At 39.2% G+C, this 17,707-nt stretch overlaps 1 protein-coding gene across 1 annotated transcript; it reads right to left on the minus strand.

Moving 5' to 3' along the window:
- Positions 1-943: 943 nt before the first annotated feature.
- Positions 944-8,727, minus strand: LOC139466073 (monocarboxylate transporter 6-like). Its single transcript, XM_071248088.1, has 6 exons — positions 8,703-8,727; positions 5,112-5,223; positions 4,709-4,902; positions 4,041-4,184; positions 2,049-2,810; positions 944-1,101 (listed from the first exon to the last, which is right to left on the minus strand). Exons 1-6 carry the CDS (start codon positions 8,725-8,727, stop codon positions 944-946), a joined length of 1,395 nt encoding a protein of 464 aa, XP_071104189.1.
- Positions 8,728-17,707: the final 8,980 nt, after the last annotated feature.

The raw sequence follows: 17,707 nt of genomic DNA on the forward strand, positions 1-17,707 counted from the left end.
AACAAGGGTTAACACGCAACCCTTAATGTAAAAATAAAAACAAAAAAAACTTAAGAGTAATATTTACATTAAGGGTTGTAACAAGAGTTAACCCGCAACCCTTAATGTAATTAGTTTTACATTAAGAGCATTTTTTACATTTAGGGTTGTAACAAACCCCTTATCTCCACAGCTGCGTGCAATCTACCAGGCTGGATAGTAAATTCAATATTTGCCTCGGGTTTTACCGCCCAATAATAAATAGTGTTTGCTGGACAGGCCGGGTGACCTGAAGAAAGAAATGGTTGGCTCCTCCTTTCATAGAAAATAGTAGAAAGTTCTGAAGCGGTGACCGAGAAAAGATTATAACAACAAAACTCGGCGATTATTCATTCACAAGTTTGTCCATGTCCGTCGCCACGGATTAGGCGTCCATGGCACCGCCATGTCCAGATGCACTTCCGGTAACTTCATCATTCTGTAAACACACACGGTTCAGTCCTCTTTTCTGCCACGAGGAAACAAAGGGTGAAGTATATCAGACTGAACTGGGCCTGTAAACCAACATCACTTGCTCGTCACGTCCAAGACGGTACGATTCAGCCAGTAGGATCCAGGAGGCGGGCAGGAACACCAAACACCGCTTGGCCAGCATGACCGTCTGGTTATCTGGAGTCCTATATATCACCTTAGAACTATCTGCCATGAAATGCTGAATCGTTAGTATATAATGCCCATTCTCGTGTATGCATTGATAATTATTTCAGCAAACACAATTGCCTTGCTTATGCTTCATTTAAGTCGAAACACGTGAAACCTTTGAGTGATGTGTTTACTCGACTTTGCCGAATTTGCCCCTTGAAGGCTTCAAAATACAACCAGCTCAATGCCCAGTTGGTGGCACCAGAGAACCCCTGTGCCAAGGGCCTGTATGCATTTGAGTTGCATAATTCAGTATAGTCAATCAACAGTTTTCGAGGGGAATACTTATTTTGACTGGCACCGCCTTCTTTTTCCGCATCCATAGTTCCAGACAAATACAGACAAGCGCCATCAGCACCGCGCTTCCACCAGCCAGGTAAAACATCAGAAGGTAGTTCCCTGTCACGTCCCTGATGGCGCCTGTGGGAGGATAAAACATATTTAGCAACGTTGCTTGTACTTATGATTGTTTTTAAACGGTAAGGTGAGGTGAAATAGGGCTTAACGTCGAGTTCAAGAATATATGACGACGTTTGAGCGTGTACGTTCGTCCGTGTGTGTGGCTACTCGTACTTACCAGGACTATTGCCGGTTTTATATGCTATCCCACTGAGGTCAGATTAACATGGATACCCCACTCAGACACGGTATACCCCGAGCCCCTAGTCCCTGTTTTATCCCCTTTACACTGAATGCCAGACAGAGTAACAAGTACAATCTTTTAACGTATTTTGGTATGACGCAGCAGAGAATCGAAACACCGACCTTCTACTCTACGACAAGATGCACTGCGGAGGCGCTCTATTACGGATTCAACACCAACGTAACACTTAATACTTACCCAAATTACAATATCACAGATTCACTGACGGCACTAATTCAACCTCGAGATTATGTATCGATGAGCCAACTACGAAAAAGTCTTGAGCCGAGACATTGAACCTGCCCCTTGTGTTCCTCGTATTACCCGGGCTTGTACTCTGCAGAAGTGATTCAAAGTTCACATGTCGTTATCGTGTCACTGGATTGTCATACTCACCATCACGAGATTGATAGGTCCAGACTCGATTGTATTCAGGCCGCCGCCATATGGCAACAACGCTCTCTCGGTTAATGACAATATTCAAACTGTCCTTTCTATTTCAGAGGCGTCGTGTCACCTGTTATTACAACTGTCACTGGACGAGTGTGTATGATCTTATTAACTACAGGACTGACATAGGCATTAGACCCAACCTCCAGTCGACCAGCCGAATTGAATGTTTTTTTCACAAGACTGCAAATGGACTATCTGATAGCTAGAATATTTAACGAGTAATGATGATGTGTCTTAAATGTCTTCCAAAGCTGTTTCATCATCAACTTACCACTTATAGGTCCACTGGAAATATCAGCAAAACCAGTAATTCCGAAGAAGTAGGATAAAGCGAAGGAATATGATGTCGGGTCAGTTATCTGTACTACAATTATGGGTACAGACACTTCCACAACCGCCAGTAGTAATCCATGGCCGATTACAAGTGCCATCATCACGCCATATGAAGTGAAGTAGACAAAGCCAATGCTAAACAGGCCACATATTAGGAGAGACACAGAGCAGGAGATGAGTCCGGGTATGTGCGCCACTGTATGTAGCATCCCACCCAGTAGGTTTCCGGGTACATAGGCCACAGTGAGGGCAGAGAGGAGGAAGGACGCAGCCTCAAGATCGTAGCCCCTGGTTTTGGCAACGTCGACGATGAAGACGATTTCCCCAGTGTAAAAACACCAGATAGGCATTTGAAGAAGTAGGAGGATCACGAACGGTCCATTCTTCAATAGATGAAGATGCAGAGCCCGGGCCAAGGATTTGGGCTCGGGGTCTGTTTCAGATTTGGTTTTGTATATAGGTTTCGTCAAGCACCGAATTATAAATCCAGAAACACACAAGTTGAAGTTGACGCCTGCTAAGAGGAGAAACGTGCCCCTCCATCCATATGCGTTGAGCGCCAGTCTGTTAATCTGCGGATACACGAACGCTCCAAGATTAGAACTGGCGGTGATGAGGGACACTCCCATGCCCTTTCTCTCTGCCAAGACGGCCCCCGAGGCCACGTAGGACGATAAATAGGAAAAACAGTGCCCAATACCTGTAATATAGAAGTAAAGGATGATAATTAGTGCATTCAGGACAGGTAATGCTATCAAGTGATCCACCAGACTAGGTCCGAGGATTGAACTATTGTTTTGTAGTAACTACCGTATCTATGTGACGACTCCAATAACCCTCCTTATATTTGTCGTTTACAACTTCCCCTTCTATGAGAATGTGCTCTACATAATACCGGTATGTTAATAAAGAGAATAAGTATATTAAGGACATGTCATTTTCTCAAATAATTCGTCTATGTCCGCATTATGGCTCGACGATTGAATAGTATTAGTGACCATCGTACAATCCTGCCTTTGTGTGCCAATTGTAGGGGGCACGGGTGGCCCAGTCGTCTAAGGCGCCGCGATTCGCGGTGCAGAGTTGCGTCCCTTGGGCACGCCAGAAACCTATGATTGTGGGTTCGAATCCCGGTTCGCCCCAATTATGTTTCTAGGTTTGTCAGCACCATACCCGTCCTCTTTAGTTTCACTAAAGTGGTAAACGTCTGATACCTGCATCACTTCGGGCTTTCCTCCCACATTAAGCTGACACATTAATACTGTTAAGCGGCGTTAACCCCAACTCACTTTTGTCCGTGAAATATGTTTGTGTGACTATCAGATCTGCTGTACGACCTCGTGTGGTTACTGTATGGTAACTTAAAATATAAACGTGACAAGCAGATAACGTCATATGAAACACTATGACGTCATGAAGCCGACCGATGTGTATTGTTTTTCACAAGACGGCGATTAGCCAGTCAGATAGCTGGATTTTTGTATTGTATCTATATACTTCTCGATATACTGTAATTGTTTTACATGTATTTGCAATATTTATGAGATCACTTCCTCACATGAATCAAGTGAATGCTACGGGTGAATAACAAGCCATTATCGCTCATTGCGTTAACATATTGATAAGACTTCAAAAAAAAATTCTACCCCTGAAGATCCGGGGTAGAATAGGTCTTCAGCAACCCATGCTTGTCGTAAAAGACGATCATGCTTGTCGTAAGAGGCGACTTACGGGATCGGGTGGTCAGGCTCGCTGACTTGGTTAATGCATGTCATCGTATCTCAATTGCGTGGATCGATGCTCATGATGTCGATCAGTGGATTACCTCGTCAAGACTCGATTATTTACACACAGCCGTTATATAGCTGAAATATTGCTGAGTGTGGCGTTAAACAAACGAACAATCTAAAACATTTCTGTAGAATATAACCTGTAATAAGTCCAATGGTGACGATGAGTACATTCACACTCGGGGCAAACGTGGCTCCAACACATCCGGCCAGGGATAATAAACCGCCCAGTATCACCGAGTTTCCTGGGCCAATCATAGCGACTATTGGTCCGCATACTAGAGCTGTAAGAAATAAAATAAATACTGTATTTTGCGACTGGAATACTGGATTCTCAATCTAGTGCATTTCAATTTCAGAATTGGTTTAATAAAACTTTAAACAAAAAAACTATATAAACAGTAGCATATTGCGAGTCTGTTGCCATATCGACTAAATGTGTATTTGTCAAAAGCTGGACATGTATAATTCATTGTGTATCCCCTTCGGGAATTAAGACAAAGACAAAAACAAATTGTATTAAACAAACGTTTCAAAGTTACACAGATATATTTCAAAAGAGTATGGGTGGAATCGTAAAGTTGGATTAGTGCAAGACATTGAGTGGGTAAATACTGTTTTAATAAAAAAAAAAGTAAAATTGAAATATAGATTATGATATTCACTCTTGTCTGGAATGTTAACAAGAGTGCCAAGTAGACACTGCTGAATGTCAGCAAGGGTGCGGCATTTGTAATCTGGTTCTAACTCATGTACATTTCCTGGGAAAACGAAATGGAAAGAAAACAAGGGCCAAAAAAACGCATACCCCCTGTAAATATAACTCCAAAGCACAACGACTGCATCAGTGACGTCTGTGTTCGACTGGCGTCGAAAACGTCGAGGATTTCGACAAATACCACCCCCAGTCCGACGGCAAAACCCACGCTGAGGAAGGTGTTGCACATACAGGACGCCAGTACTATTACCTTGGCCAATGACGTCAGTTCCGGTGACTTCGCACTGAGATAAGAAACGGATGAAGAATAAAATGATAATTATATTCTCAACAAAGAGTTAGAAATGCTGTTTTCCATGTTGAACTGGGCTATTTGTAGATTTAACCACTCTACTTAGAATTTGGAACCGAATGCCGATCATAATCGAGTGTTTTAAAAATGGTAGAATATGTATTAATGTCAATATATGGACAGATTTGAAACATTTCTTACCTTGATGATCCTTCATGGTCGGATGTTTGTGGGGTCTCCTCGTGATGGGGAGCTACTTCAATGGGATGATAAACTTTAGATTTTTGTGCTATCTCTGGTACCACATCCATTTCTGTAACGCAGTTGGCCTAGGTTAAGATGACAGTTCGGATAACATTCGTAGAAAATATAGACTGAATGACACGAAAGAGTGAGAGCGGTTTAACGCCGCTTTGAACAGCATTCCGGTTATGTGTGGAGGACAGCCTAAAGTGATGCAGGTCTCAGACGTTTACCTTTTTGGTGAAACCCATGAGAAAGTGTACGGTGCTGACCAACCTAGAAAGTTTAACACAATCGGGGTGAACCCATGCACACCCACTGATATCTGGCAATCCATCGGGACTGGTTGTTGCCTTTGTTATTATTCTTCCTCGGGGACACCTGGATGATATCCTAGAAATCTCTACAAGTTCGCGACCTGTGCTGCGCCAAGCGCATTTATTGTTAGTATAAAGGCGTATCGTCGAATTGATCAACAAAATGAAATACAGTTTTGTCTTTGAAATAATAAAGAAATGTGGGTATCTTTGGGGATAGAATCGGTAATGGTGACGAAGTTTTGATAAGCCATTGCTTGGTCCTGTGTATATGTTATAGTCAATGTGTAAAAGTTTCGCTTCGGTAGTATTTCACACGCATAAATATGTAGTTATTTCACAAATCTGTCAAAATGACTAAATGTATCTAGGATAATTTAAGGAATGGCACGGTCGCCTGAAGAAGGTGGTTGGCAATGCTCATCTCAATATCTCTGAGTTCATATCATTCCTCCTGGCAGAGCAGAAAAAGACCCAATTTGAAGCAAATACAGTATTTCGGCGAAGAAGACAGATATGAAGATATTCAGAGAAACCTAATGCTTTGAAGAGGAGATTGGAAGGCCATGAAATCGATATCATGTATTATGTCGACAGTGCGACTTACTGTCTTAAAATTTAATGTTAAACACGTTTGAAGACTTTGTCTGTTTTTGTGTATGTATTTTGCAATAAGTAATAATGAAGTAATGAATGTACATCAGTGTATACGCTCATGAATGGTAAGTTATATAACATCCATTTGAACCTTCAAATATGTACTCTTTCCTATGGCGACGACCCCAGTCTTAATCCGGATAAAACAAGGCACCTGCGTGACAAAAGTTCCAGTAGAGAATTGGTGAAAAGCTCTGTTCGTCACCGTCATGTACGAAAGCATTTCGGGGCCATTTGATTTTTAGAAAAAAATTCAAGATATTAAGATGTAAAGCTTGAAATTTAGAGATAGTTTCTTGAAAATCAAAGAAACTAAGTTGAAATTTCAAAATACCAGCTTGAAATTTCAAGATACATACTATGTTGAAATTTCAAGATAATAAGTTGAAATAAGTTAATATGTTGAAATTTCAAATTAGCATCTTGATGATAAGTTGAAAGTTCAAGGTATTATCTTGAAATGTCAATATCATTATGTTGAAATTTCCACTTAGCATCTTCAAATGTCAGCTTAGCATATTGCAATTTCAACTTAGTATCTTGAAATGTCAAGACAAAAAACCGACAAAAAAACAAAACAAATGGGCCTAAATGTTTTCCGGGGTCCTCCGACTGAATCGTACGTATATTTGTATAAGCAGGGGGTCATTGTACAAAGTAATTATTTAAAAATCAAGACAATTAACAAATGACAAAGCGTTTCACTTTTACTTTGAAATCAGATGATCTAGACTCCAGCTTTAGGTACGTCATATGAACTAATTGTAATGAGGGAGATTAATGCCAACATTAAAAGGATAAAATATGAGTTTGCGCGTACATTACATGAATCAAAATGAAAGGCCTTTTATAATCAAATCTCCGTATATTATTATTAACTATCGAAATTGTGAACATCTTTTACATCTTTTGAAAAAATAATATATATTGTGTAAATCCAACTTAAACAAAATACTGACATGACGTACAGGACGAGTAAGTGCGTTAGATATCATCGTGGTATTTGTAGCTAGACAGTGCCGAAGACCCCAAACAACATACATATTTGCATTATTGAAACACGGGTTCCGCTACTATCCAATGAAATTACAAAGCTGAAAATATACTCACTAGTTGCCATTACACATGTGGCCTTTGTGGGAGAGTGGTTGAGACTGCAACCACGACAGGTGTTCTTCATGTCAAGGGATAAGATTGTTACGTAATAACCGCGAACTAATTCCGATGAACTCTCCACACATCTGGTAGGCTGCCGACTGCCCTTTATTACTGGATATTGCTATTATCGCTTTGCACGGACTTGTGTAATAATACTCATAATATATATAAACAAAGAATGGCTTACGATATTTATTGAAAGGTTTGAAAGGATACCTCTTTCAATTATGTTTTAATTATTCGTGTTGACGTCTTTATTCCGTACAGTTATGTAGGCCATAAACCCATAAGAACAATAATGGTCACCACAGATATATGGTTCATGTGCCATAGACGACTGTACTTATTTTGTACGTTCCATGATGAACAAACATTGCAATATTTTGTATTACAATCTCATATACATGTACATATGACAACATAACTCACAATCTGGAATATTGCTGAGTGCGGCGTTAAAGTGAGTGAGTGAGTATGGTTAACGCCGCTTTTAGCAATATTCCAGCAATATCACGGCGGGGGGTCACCAGAAATGGGCTTCACACATTGTACCCATGTCGGGAATCGAACCCGGGTCTTCGGCGTGCGGCGTTAAACAACAAACCAACTCAATCTATGTCTAGTTGGAGATTTGTAATATTGTAGTATTCATTTTCATCGTAGTGTAATAGCGACCGAATTGGGACAAGGGCTAATTACCCTGCAGCCATGATATGTACATGTCTAGAATGTAGAAATGGATTAGTAAACAAGCGAAGCGCTTCTGTTAATACCACTCCATTACAAATAAGACACGATGCAATAAATACATCAGTGAACGTTAGATTAACAAAGGAATTGCACATGCCAAGCTAGATGTGTGTATATGATAAATATATTTGCAGTTTATGTTAAACAATTCATTTAATTGAACATCTGCTAGTTTTTAATACGAAGTTTTGAATAGAATCTAATGTTTGGATTTGCTCTTCTTTACTCAAATGCGAATTTTCTGCATAGCACTGTGTGTAAAGAATAACCTTGTTGGTAAAAATACATTTCATTTCGAAGAACTTAGTAGTTTGTACACACAAAAGTGTAAAGCATGTTCGGTATGATATCCACAGAAACAGGTTTTAGTATGCAATATGTCTATCATACTGATCTGCGTTAAGATCGCTGCAGCCAAGCCTGATGCGAATCTGAATAATTTGACATGCTAATTGCCATTGTTAATCCATAAGTATTGTACATTGACTGTCTGCCATCCTGAACGAGCTGTGCAACTTTGACATTGTTTATTTCCATAAATAACCACTCACAGTGGTACATGGAAATAAATAAAAGAAATAGATAACGGAGGCATTCACCAAATTGCATCCATCGAATATGTTAGCGATCATACATCTACATCAGTATGTTCTATTATTACACTTACCTGAGAGTTGTGTGTCCGGGTGCATGGCAGTACAGAACGGCAGTCCAGGGGGTCTGTCCGACATAAAATGACAGGTTTTAGGGTTTATGATTTACTTAGTGTGGGTGATTTTTAAGAGTGTTTGTTGAATGGGTGATAATTACTGCTGACGCTATAGATGCAAACATTCATATAGTGATGGCAGCAAAGGACAGCCGAAGAGACAATGGCGTTGCCACCACGAGACATGTGTATGCCTTTTACGAGACGGCTAAGGGTATAATTCACTATGTCTATAAATGTTATGTAATCAATCCTGTAGCGAGTCCCTTTCTGAGCATCAGACCGTATCAGTTCATGATTTACTGTGGGCACAATGGAATGGGACTGTAGGCACGTGTAGCTCTTAATCCCATATGACAACACCCTGGTCGGGGGCACGGTGACCTAGGCTAAGGGTAAGACCTTATGTTCAAGGTCACCCGACAAGGATTAAATCATAAATATAAACAAGCGAACTTTATCATGTACACAGACAATGGTTGCTGTCCACTATAGAAAGTAGGCTTAAAGACCAGTTTGTTCAGGGGTGTAACAACGGTCAAACTATGTCACCAAGAGGAAAAGTTTACTCTTGTATCAAACCAGAATTCGACCTTGAACCCCATATTCATAAAAATAATATAAACTTGTTACCATTGACTACGTTTAGAACCAGCAATCACCCTCTACCTGTTGAGAAGGGACGATGGATAGATTTACCCTTTGTTGATAGGATCTGTCCACGTTGTAATACATGAATGTGGTACACTGCTCCTGGTGGTTCTAGCTTGAGGCTGAATGGTGGTTTCCCTGTGGCTTTTATTGTGTTCTGAATGGTATGACCTCTCTTGAAAACTACATCAATGTTGGCCTGTTTCTTTAAGAGTCTCTGGATTTTGTGGCTATCTGTTCCAAAGTAGGGAGGCTGATCACAAAGGATAGACTAGACCACCCGCAAGTACGAGACTCTTTACTTTACTAAAAAAGTGTTATCCCAAATATAACATACTTTACAACATTATGGTATCTGTGGAAATTTTTTCAGACAGATGGATAGTAACTTATGTCTAATGGAATTGTACTAACATAAGCGCTTCGCTTGTTTACCAATCCTTTTTTTACATTTTTTGTGAAAATAAATATATTATGTTTAAACCAGAAGGGATAGATATTGTCTTCGGGGTGGCCTTGTGGTCTATTTTCGTGGTTCATTGAGTGTTAAACATATAATAGGTTTAGAATTAGACAATTATGAAATAATGTGGTTCATTGAGTGTTAAACATATAATAGGTTTAGAATTAGACAATTATGAAATAATGTGGTACCAAATATATCTGCCTCAAAAGAGCGTGTTATTGTGTGTTAGATATCGCCCTCCCAAGACCCCTACATCATATCGAGATTATCTTGACCACTCAATACAAACAGCCCTGGACATTTCGTGCAGTACTGATTGGAGACCTTAACGAAGGTTTGTTGAATAACAATGACACCACCTTCACGATATAATGGTGAGTAAAGATCTACGTAATCTCATTAAACCGTCCACACGTATTACACAAACCTCGGCTGCTCAGATGGTCATCGTTTTTCGTATTGCTATAAGCCAGGACAGCGAAACTGTAGTAGCCGGCGTTTTAGACTTTATCGTCGATTTCAGTGACCACAAGGTTTTTATGTCACTCTGTCCAATTGTACCAACTTAACAAAGTCTTATGTAAGATATGTTTTACTTTACGAGCAAGGTGATTATCAACGTCTAAACCAGCTTACTGTTTCCACAGATCGATGTTTAACAAGATAGACACAATTTTTTATGGATAACAACTTCTTTAATACTGTAAAAGGCGACGTTTCGGTATAGATCCTTATACCGTTGTCAAGCAAGACTGAATGAGGGCTGACTGACTGACTGATATAGAAGATTTAACGTGCGCTTTCCGACTACAGCGTATTTCGCACACGGGCCTGGCCGGACCATTTAGTGTATTCTGAAAAGGGTGAAAGTGGTGTGTGCAACCTAAGAGGGGGCTTTAAGGGGTTGCTTATATTGATTTTTTGAAATTTTTAAATTTGGAATAAATGCCGAGGTGGGTGGAGGAGGGAACTAAGGGAGCCGGGTAAGGTGGGTGTTTGTATGTTTATTGGATTTTGGATTGGTAGATTAATTAATTTTTAGATGCGCTTAATTAGGTCTGTTTTGATTAGGAATACGCCTAGGGCCTTGAAGTTTTCTAGTTTATTTTGAGGGTTTAGTATTTCATCTAGAGTAGGAACCTTATTTAGATTGAGGGTGGTTTGTAGTGTGGTTCTGTGTGTTTGATAGTGGGTGCAGTGAATGAGTGCGTGTTCTGTGGTTTCGGGTTGTTTGCAGTGGGGGCATAGTGGGGACATAGTGCAGAATATATATAGCAAGTGGATGATAACAATAGAGGATTAACAGTAACAACAAGGGCATACATGAGTCAGTCAGACAGGAGGAAAGTAGACATGGAACAGGAAAGAACAAGCTCCGACTTTATCGACATTTTAAGACAAGTTTTGAAGTTGAACGGTATTTACAGTTTCCCCTACCCCGGTCTCACCGCCGTGCTATAGCTCTATTCCGCTGTGGTGTTGCCCCGCTCCGTGTTGAGACAGGTCGCTACAATAATATACCATTGAATGAACGGGTGTGTTTTAACTGTCATGAATGCGTGGAGGATGAAAGCCATGTTTTATTTCATTGTCCTTTATATAAAAACATTACTGATAGCCTTTTAACTACATGTGCGAATCTCTGTGCTACTTTTCAAGTTTTATCTGATGTTGATAAATTCTCTTTTATTATGTCCAATGATGATTTGTTGTTTCTAACGGCCAAAACCTGCAAACTTTTACTCGAAAAACGCAAGAATTTATTATATAATGATTTACCTTCGTGATATATTTTACCACTTATAAATTATACCTTGTATTTATTTTTATGTGACCTCGTCTCTCATAACTCATACTGAGTGGTTCTGTACTTTTATCTATGTTCTATGTATATATGTATGTAGTATGTTGTACAGAAGTGAGACGTAAATAAACAATTGTCTGTCTGTCTGTCTGGGATAACATAGGTAGGTGTGACAACAAAGGGATTATGCTATCACAACACGATGGACAGAAAACACATAGCTAGAAGCCAATAGGGGCATGAAGCCAATAAACAGGTGATTATTGGTTGATGAGTTCATAGTAGGCGGATGGGATGAAATAGCCTTGATCTCTGTTGATTGATGGCTTGTGGCGGCGAATATGGACTGCTTCTGTTAGTTTTCCTTTGGTGAAGTCATGGAGGTTGTTGGCGAGGATTTGGACGTTGTCCCAGTTGATGATGTGATTGGGACAGTTGATGATATGGTCCGAGATGGCTGATTTGCTGTCGGATTTGGTGGTGGAGGTTTTATGCTCTTTGATTCATCCACTTGCTATATATATTCTGCACTATGTCCCTCATTCAGTCTTGCTTGACAACGGTATAAGGATCTATACCGAAAAGTCGCCTTTTACAGTATTAAAGAAGTTGTTATCCATACAAAATTGTGTCTATCTTGTCATCCGTCAACTTCTAAGTAATGCCTATCAAACAATTTAGATCGATGTTTGACTCCTGCAATTCGGTAAGCGAAGCTTGTGACGCCCTAACATTAACACTGAGTCATTATGTAAAAGAGTGCGTGCCTTCCAAACGAATAATAATTAGGCCACCTAGAATGATAATAGTATGAACACATGAAACATAGAATAATAGTCGAAGCAACGGTTATAATACTTGAGGGGGGAAGCTGGAAAGGTAGGGGATATAGCTATAGGTAGAGCTAAGCACACTTTCATGTCTAGAGACAGCATTACATCATGACACCAACATTATGACCTGTGGCTGCATTTGTAGGTCATATCACTATAAATACGCTTGGCTTATTACATCTGAAGTGAGACGCGCTATTAACTAAATGTAGATATACATATACGCGATAAACGATAATAACAATAACCTCAAACCAACTATAATAAAATATGTACCTGTGGGATATGAACGGTATTGATAATCATATAATTATCATTTGCATGGAGTTTACCTATCACGATGTTAGATTTGACTTCTAAGTTCATTAGTGCTTTGTCATCGTGTGTACCAAAATAGAATACAGTACCAGTGAGTGAGTGAGTTCGGTTTTACGCCGCTTTTAGCAATATTCCAGCAATATCATGGCGGGGGACACCAGAAATGGGCTTCACACATTGTACCTATGTCGGGAATCGAACCCGGGCCTTCGGCGTGACGAGCTAACGCTTTAACCACTAGGCTACCCGACCGCCCCTAATACAGTAACAGTTTCTGTAACGGCCGAACATTAGATATACAGACTAACTGTCTATGTCTTTATCGTTCAACATACCGCCCGATTAACGTTACTTTCATAATATTTATTTGATATATATTGTATTTTGATACCGTGTATATTCGGATATTGATAATGGATAATCATATTCAAACAATAGGGAATTACAGCTATTGAACGGACACATGTGGTGCAAAACACATTTCATAAAACATACGAAGTATAGTAAACATCTATTCATAATACCTATAAGTTCTGGTAAACAAATATCTAAAACACACAAGTTACTATGTATGATCTTTCATACGTACATAATGAACGCTTCATTATTTAAACACACAAGGGACCCGCGCCGTGCAGACGCACAGCGCAAATATGTCTCTACCATCTTACATTAGATTCTTAAAGTTAACCACCCATGAAAACATAGACTATCTAGAATATATCATACACACACATATATATATAATATAGGACCAAATTATCAAACAATAAAATTTATTTATTACCTTAATAAGAAGAAAATAAACGATTACAGTCAAGCAGTTTACTGTCAGTGGTGTTGTGTATTGACCAGTGGAGATGCTTGACTTATATAAGTAATCGCCTCGTATATTTTGAATTTGAGTGATTCCCTAGTCAGTGAATTGTGCATTGTCTTCATCTAAATCTTGACCGACGATACGTCACGAGTTAATGATTCTGTATTATTACATAATAATAGCTTCTACGCCGATGCGATTGCGGCCTCTGGACAATAGAATTTGATGTATATGTCTTACTTCACTGTAGCCTGCTATGAAGCTGTCAGTGTTCAGTCTGACACGTGAACGTCTACAAGATTTAATTCCTTGTAGATATACTGTAGGTAATGAAACCTTTATGAATATTTTAATTCCATTTATATTTAGTTAATAATTATGTCAGAAAACGCTAATATTTACTGAAAATATTAGAACAATATTGAGCGTATTTTACATTGGTATAAGACTCAGAAATAAGGCAAACTTATCCTGTAAACGAATACTTTCTACGGTACAAAAAACAATGACATACGGTTAATAATCTCCGAAAACAAGCAAAAGAGGACTTCCATTATAACGTAGATGTTTGTATCACCTGTATCAGATCTATTCTGAAGGATTCTAATACTACAACAACTATACCCGCTTTGGTCTCTGATGTTTCAAGTAAGCCATCCGTTTTTTTTCAGATTCCGAAAAGTCTGAAGCATTAAATATATATTTCAGTTCAGTCACAAATATCGATAATTGTAACCATGTGTTACGCGATACTTATAACAACGTGATGCCAAACTTAAAGACTTTCATGTTGTACATAACGAAATAAACGATTTGATAGTGAGTGAGTTAAAATGTTAAGTCACATCGGCAATATATTAGCCATATAGCGACTAACAAGGGTTTAACATAATAAATACATCGGGACTTACATAAAAACCTGCCAACGAAGGCCAGTAAAATAACTATACTTATCACAGAAATAAATTAAAACTAGTATTTAATCATAAAATGGATAGTACTATACTTAACATTACATTATATAACGGGCTATAGATCGGGTAGAAGGTCGATCACCGATTTGATAAAGTCACTTCCAGTAAACAAGGCTAGTGGCCCAGATAACATTAATCATCGCTTATTGAAATATATTGATCATTTAATAGCCACGCCATTGTATTTATTGTTCAATTTGTCCTTGCTTGAGCACGAATTTACACACCAGTGGAACGTGGCACATGTCATTTCTCTATACAAGAAAGGGGGTAAATCTCTACCTACCAATTATAGACCTGTATCAACGAATTTTTGAGCGAATCGTTTTCAAAAGGTTGTCTGGCCATCTTATAGATCATAACTTGCTGTGTAAATACCAATCAGGATTTGTACCAGGACACTCAACTACTTTTCAACTACTAGAAATACACTCTTAAAAAAATGAAACGCACAGGTAGTATGTAGTTCATTGAACCTGACAACACAAAAAAACGGTATATAAATTGGATATATGTTATTGGAAAATATTGGTGGCCTGATATTCGACAAACGGTGCGTCAAAACGCAGCCATTGTCGATTTGCAGTGTCTTTAACGTCAATGTTTTCACACTTGTTCAAAAATATCATGGAGGAAAAACAGTAAAGCAAAATGCACATTCGTAACTCTTGGTAGTGGCTATAAAAAGGAAAAAGGCAAAGATAAGCCAATAATTTGTCATTCAAATGTCAACATTTTTCAAATTCGAAAATGCCGAGACTCAGCGCTGCCGATCGGAACATCGCCATAGGAACCTTCATGATGCCAACATCAACGGCTTGCCCTGGCCGTCGAGATCTCCAGATCTCAACCCAATCGAACACCTCTAGGATGAACTCGATCGACATGTACGTCAACGACGCAGACGCTCCCACCACAGATCAACGCGTTACAAGCAGAATGGCGCCGAATTCCACAGGACAGAATTCGTACACGTATCCAGTCAGTACCGAGGAGATGCAGAACCATGATTGCTGCCCGGGTCGGTCACACGAGACGCAACCTTGTGGCCTTATGTGACATGATAATGAACAGTTTTTTAATGCCTTTGTACAACGACATGTGACTATCGAGCTCCAAAATTTCATATTTATACCTATCATATTAAATTAAATATATCGACTATATAAGGTACAATAAATTTGCTAAATATATACATGTGCGTTTCCTTTTTTGAAGTGTGTATTCTTCGCGCATAAAACCCCAGATGAAATACCATCAATAGTTTTCAATAACACATGTATAGAAAAGGATAGACTGTCACACGCACCTTGGTGTTACATTTTGGAAACAGTAATATGGTAGCTACTGAATCTGTCTGTCGCTTCTGTATATTTGTGTACAGACAAGAATATATTTGTATTCAGGAAAACATTTAGATTTGGGTCACAAAACAGAAGACTATGTAGAGTGTTTTGTCCTCCAAGACTATCGATAGCTGTCAGTAATGTCTCCTTAAAACCATCATATAAGGTGCATTCGAAAAAGAAATGGGGTGAATTTTCACAAGGAGCTCCGCATTTACAGGAAATAGTATCAGATAAGTTAACACAAAACAGGTCTGAATTTAGTGTGCTACAAATGTGTCTGAATCTCGTGTGTAGTATGTTTGTAGATCTCTTTCCGCACTTAAAGTGCATAGGTGGTGATGTAGGCTGCTCAGATGCGACAGCTTTAAAAATATAATTATATTGACGAACTATCTCTTACTTCTGATGGTAGATTATTCCATTGGCCCAATGTATCTATAACATAATACCTTTTGAACGTTGATGTCCGTCCAAATGGTACAATCATGGTTCAACCAGTTGACACTACCAGTTCTTCTAAACCCATTAAGCAACTAACAAACCCATATGGCACCAGGCATATACCTAATCAAAACAGGTCTCTTCGGCCGCACCAAACATAATCAAACAATCTACAAGTAAAACAAAAAAACTAAATCTATAAACACTGAAAACCTCACCTTTAGGTATTGCATATTTCAAAATACCAAAATTTCCACCAAAAATAATTAAGCAACTCTGAAGCCCTTCCTGGTTGCCTTCGTTTCCAGATTACCCCTTTCGACGCTTCGGATTGTATACCCCCCAAGAAGAGGAGATTGGGGAGTAAGCCTTTATCAAAGGTTTTACAATGCCAGGCACACCTGAGATAATCCGGATTTGAATGGAAAAAGTTGTTTAAGATACTATCATGTTGTTATTTGTACAAGTTGACATCTTGGACGGAGGCGGGCACAACGTTAGCACGTGCTTCATTGTATACGTCGCTGTTGACTGACAAGAAGCGCTACTGGTTTCAACATGGCAGTGTCTCATAACAACTTTTTCCAGTGATGGGAATAACAATAACAAACAACAGATATTGTTGGGTATAGGTTACCGTATTCGCGTTTAATAGGCTATTTAATAGATTATTTTGCAATTCATGGTTCTCATTTGAAGCCAAACGGACTTTAGCATCAAACGGAATTTATAAGCCTGTCAATCAAGGCATGTATACAACGGGAGATAACTACACGTACCAACTACAGTTTAAGTATGATTTACTGCCCCTGCGTTGGAATTGCTGTGATATATCGCTTTGTGCAGATGGGCCCTGGAAGCAATTTCCTGAAGTTGCATCAGAATTCCCCAACATTCCATTGTGGTGAAAGGTGTCCGTTTCGGTGGGCGTGGCTTATTTGATTACATTCATTGGGAAATAAATGCAAAGGAAATTGACCGTTTCAGCCAATCAGATAGCTGAAATTACAATATGAAGCAGGAATTGCAAATATTCACGCACTATCTGATTTGCTATCCTGAACCAGATTCAAAGGGGCTGTCTACTTTTATATAAGATATCCAGTTACCAATGTGGTTGTAATGGATTCTGACCATTGGTCTGTCTGTGGACAAGTCACACTCACACCAGTGACCCACTTACATTAGTGTTAATTTGTTTGTTTAGCGCTTTCCCCTGCGATATTCCAGCTATATGACGGCGGTCTGTGAATGATCGAGTCAGGATATACCTGGTTGTAAAGGTCGAAGACAGGGCCTACTTCGGG

This window comes from Haliotis cracherodii, unplaced genomic scaffold, assembly GCF_022045235.1.
Source record: "Haliotis cracherodii isolate W230 unplaced genomic scaffold, xgHalCrac1.p SCAF_1, whole genome shotgun sequence".
In the NCBI taxonomy this organism is placed as follows: Eukaryota; Metazoa; Mollusca; class Gastropoda; order Lepetellida; family Haliotidae; genus Haliotis; species Haliotis cracherodii.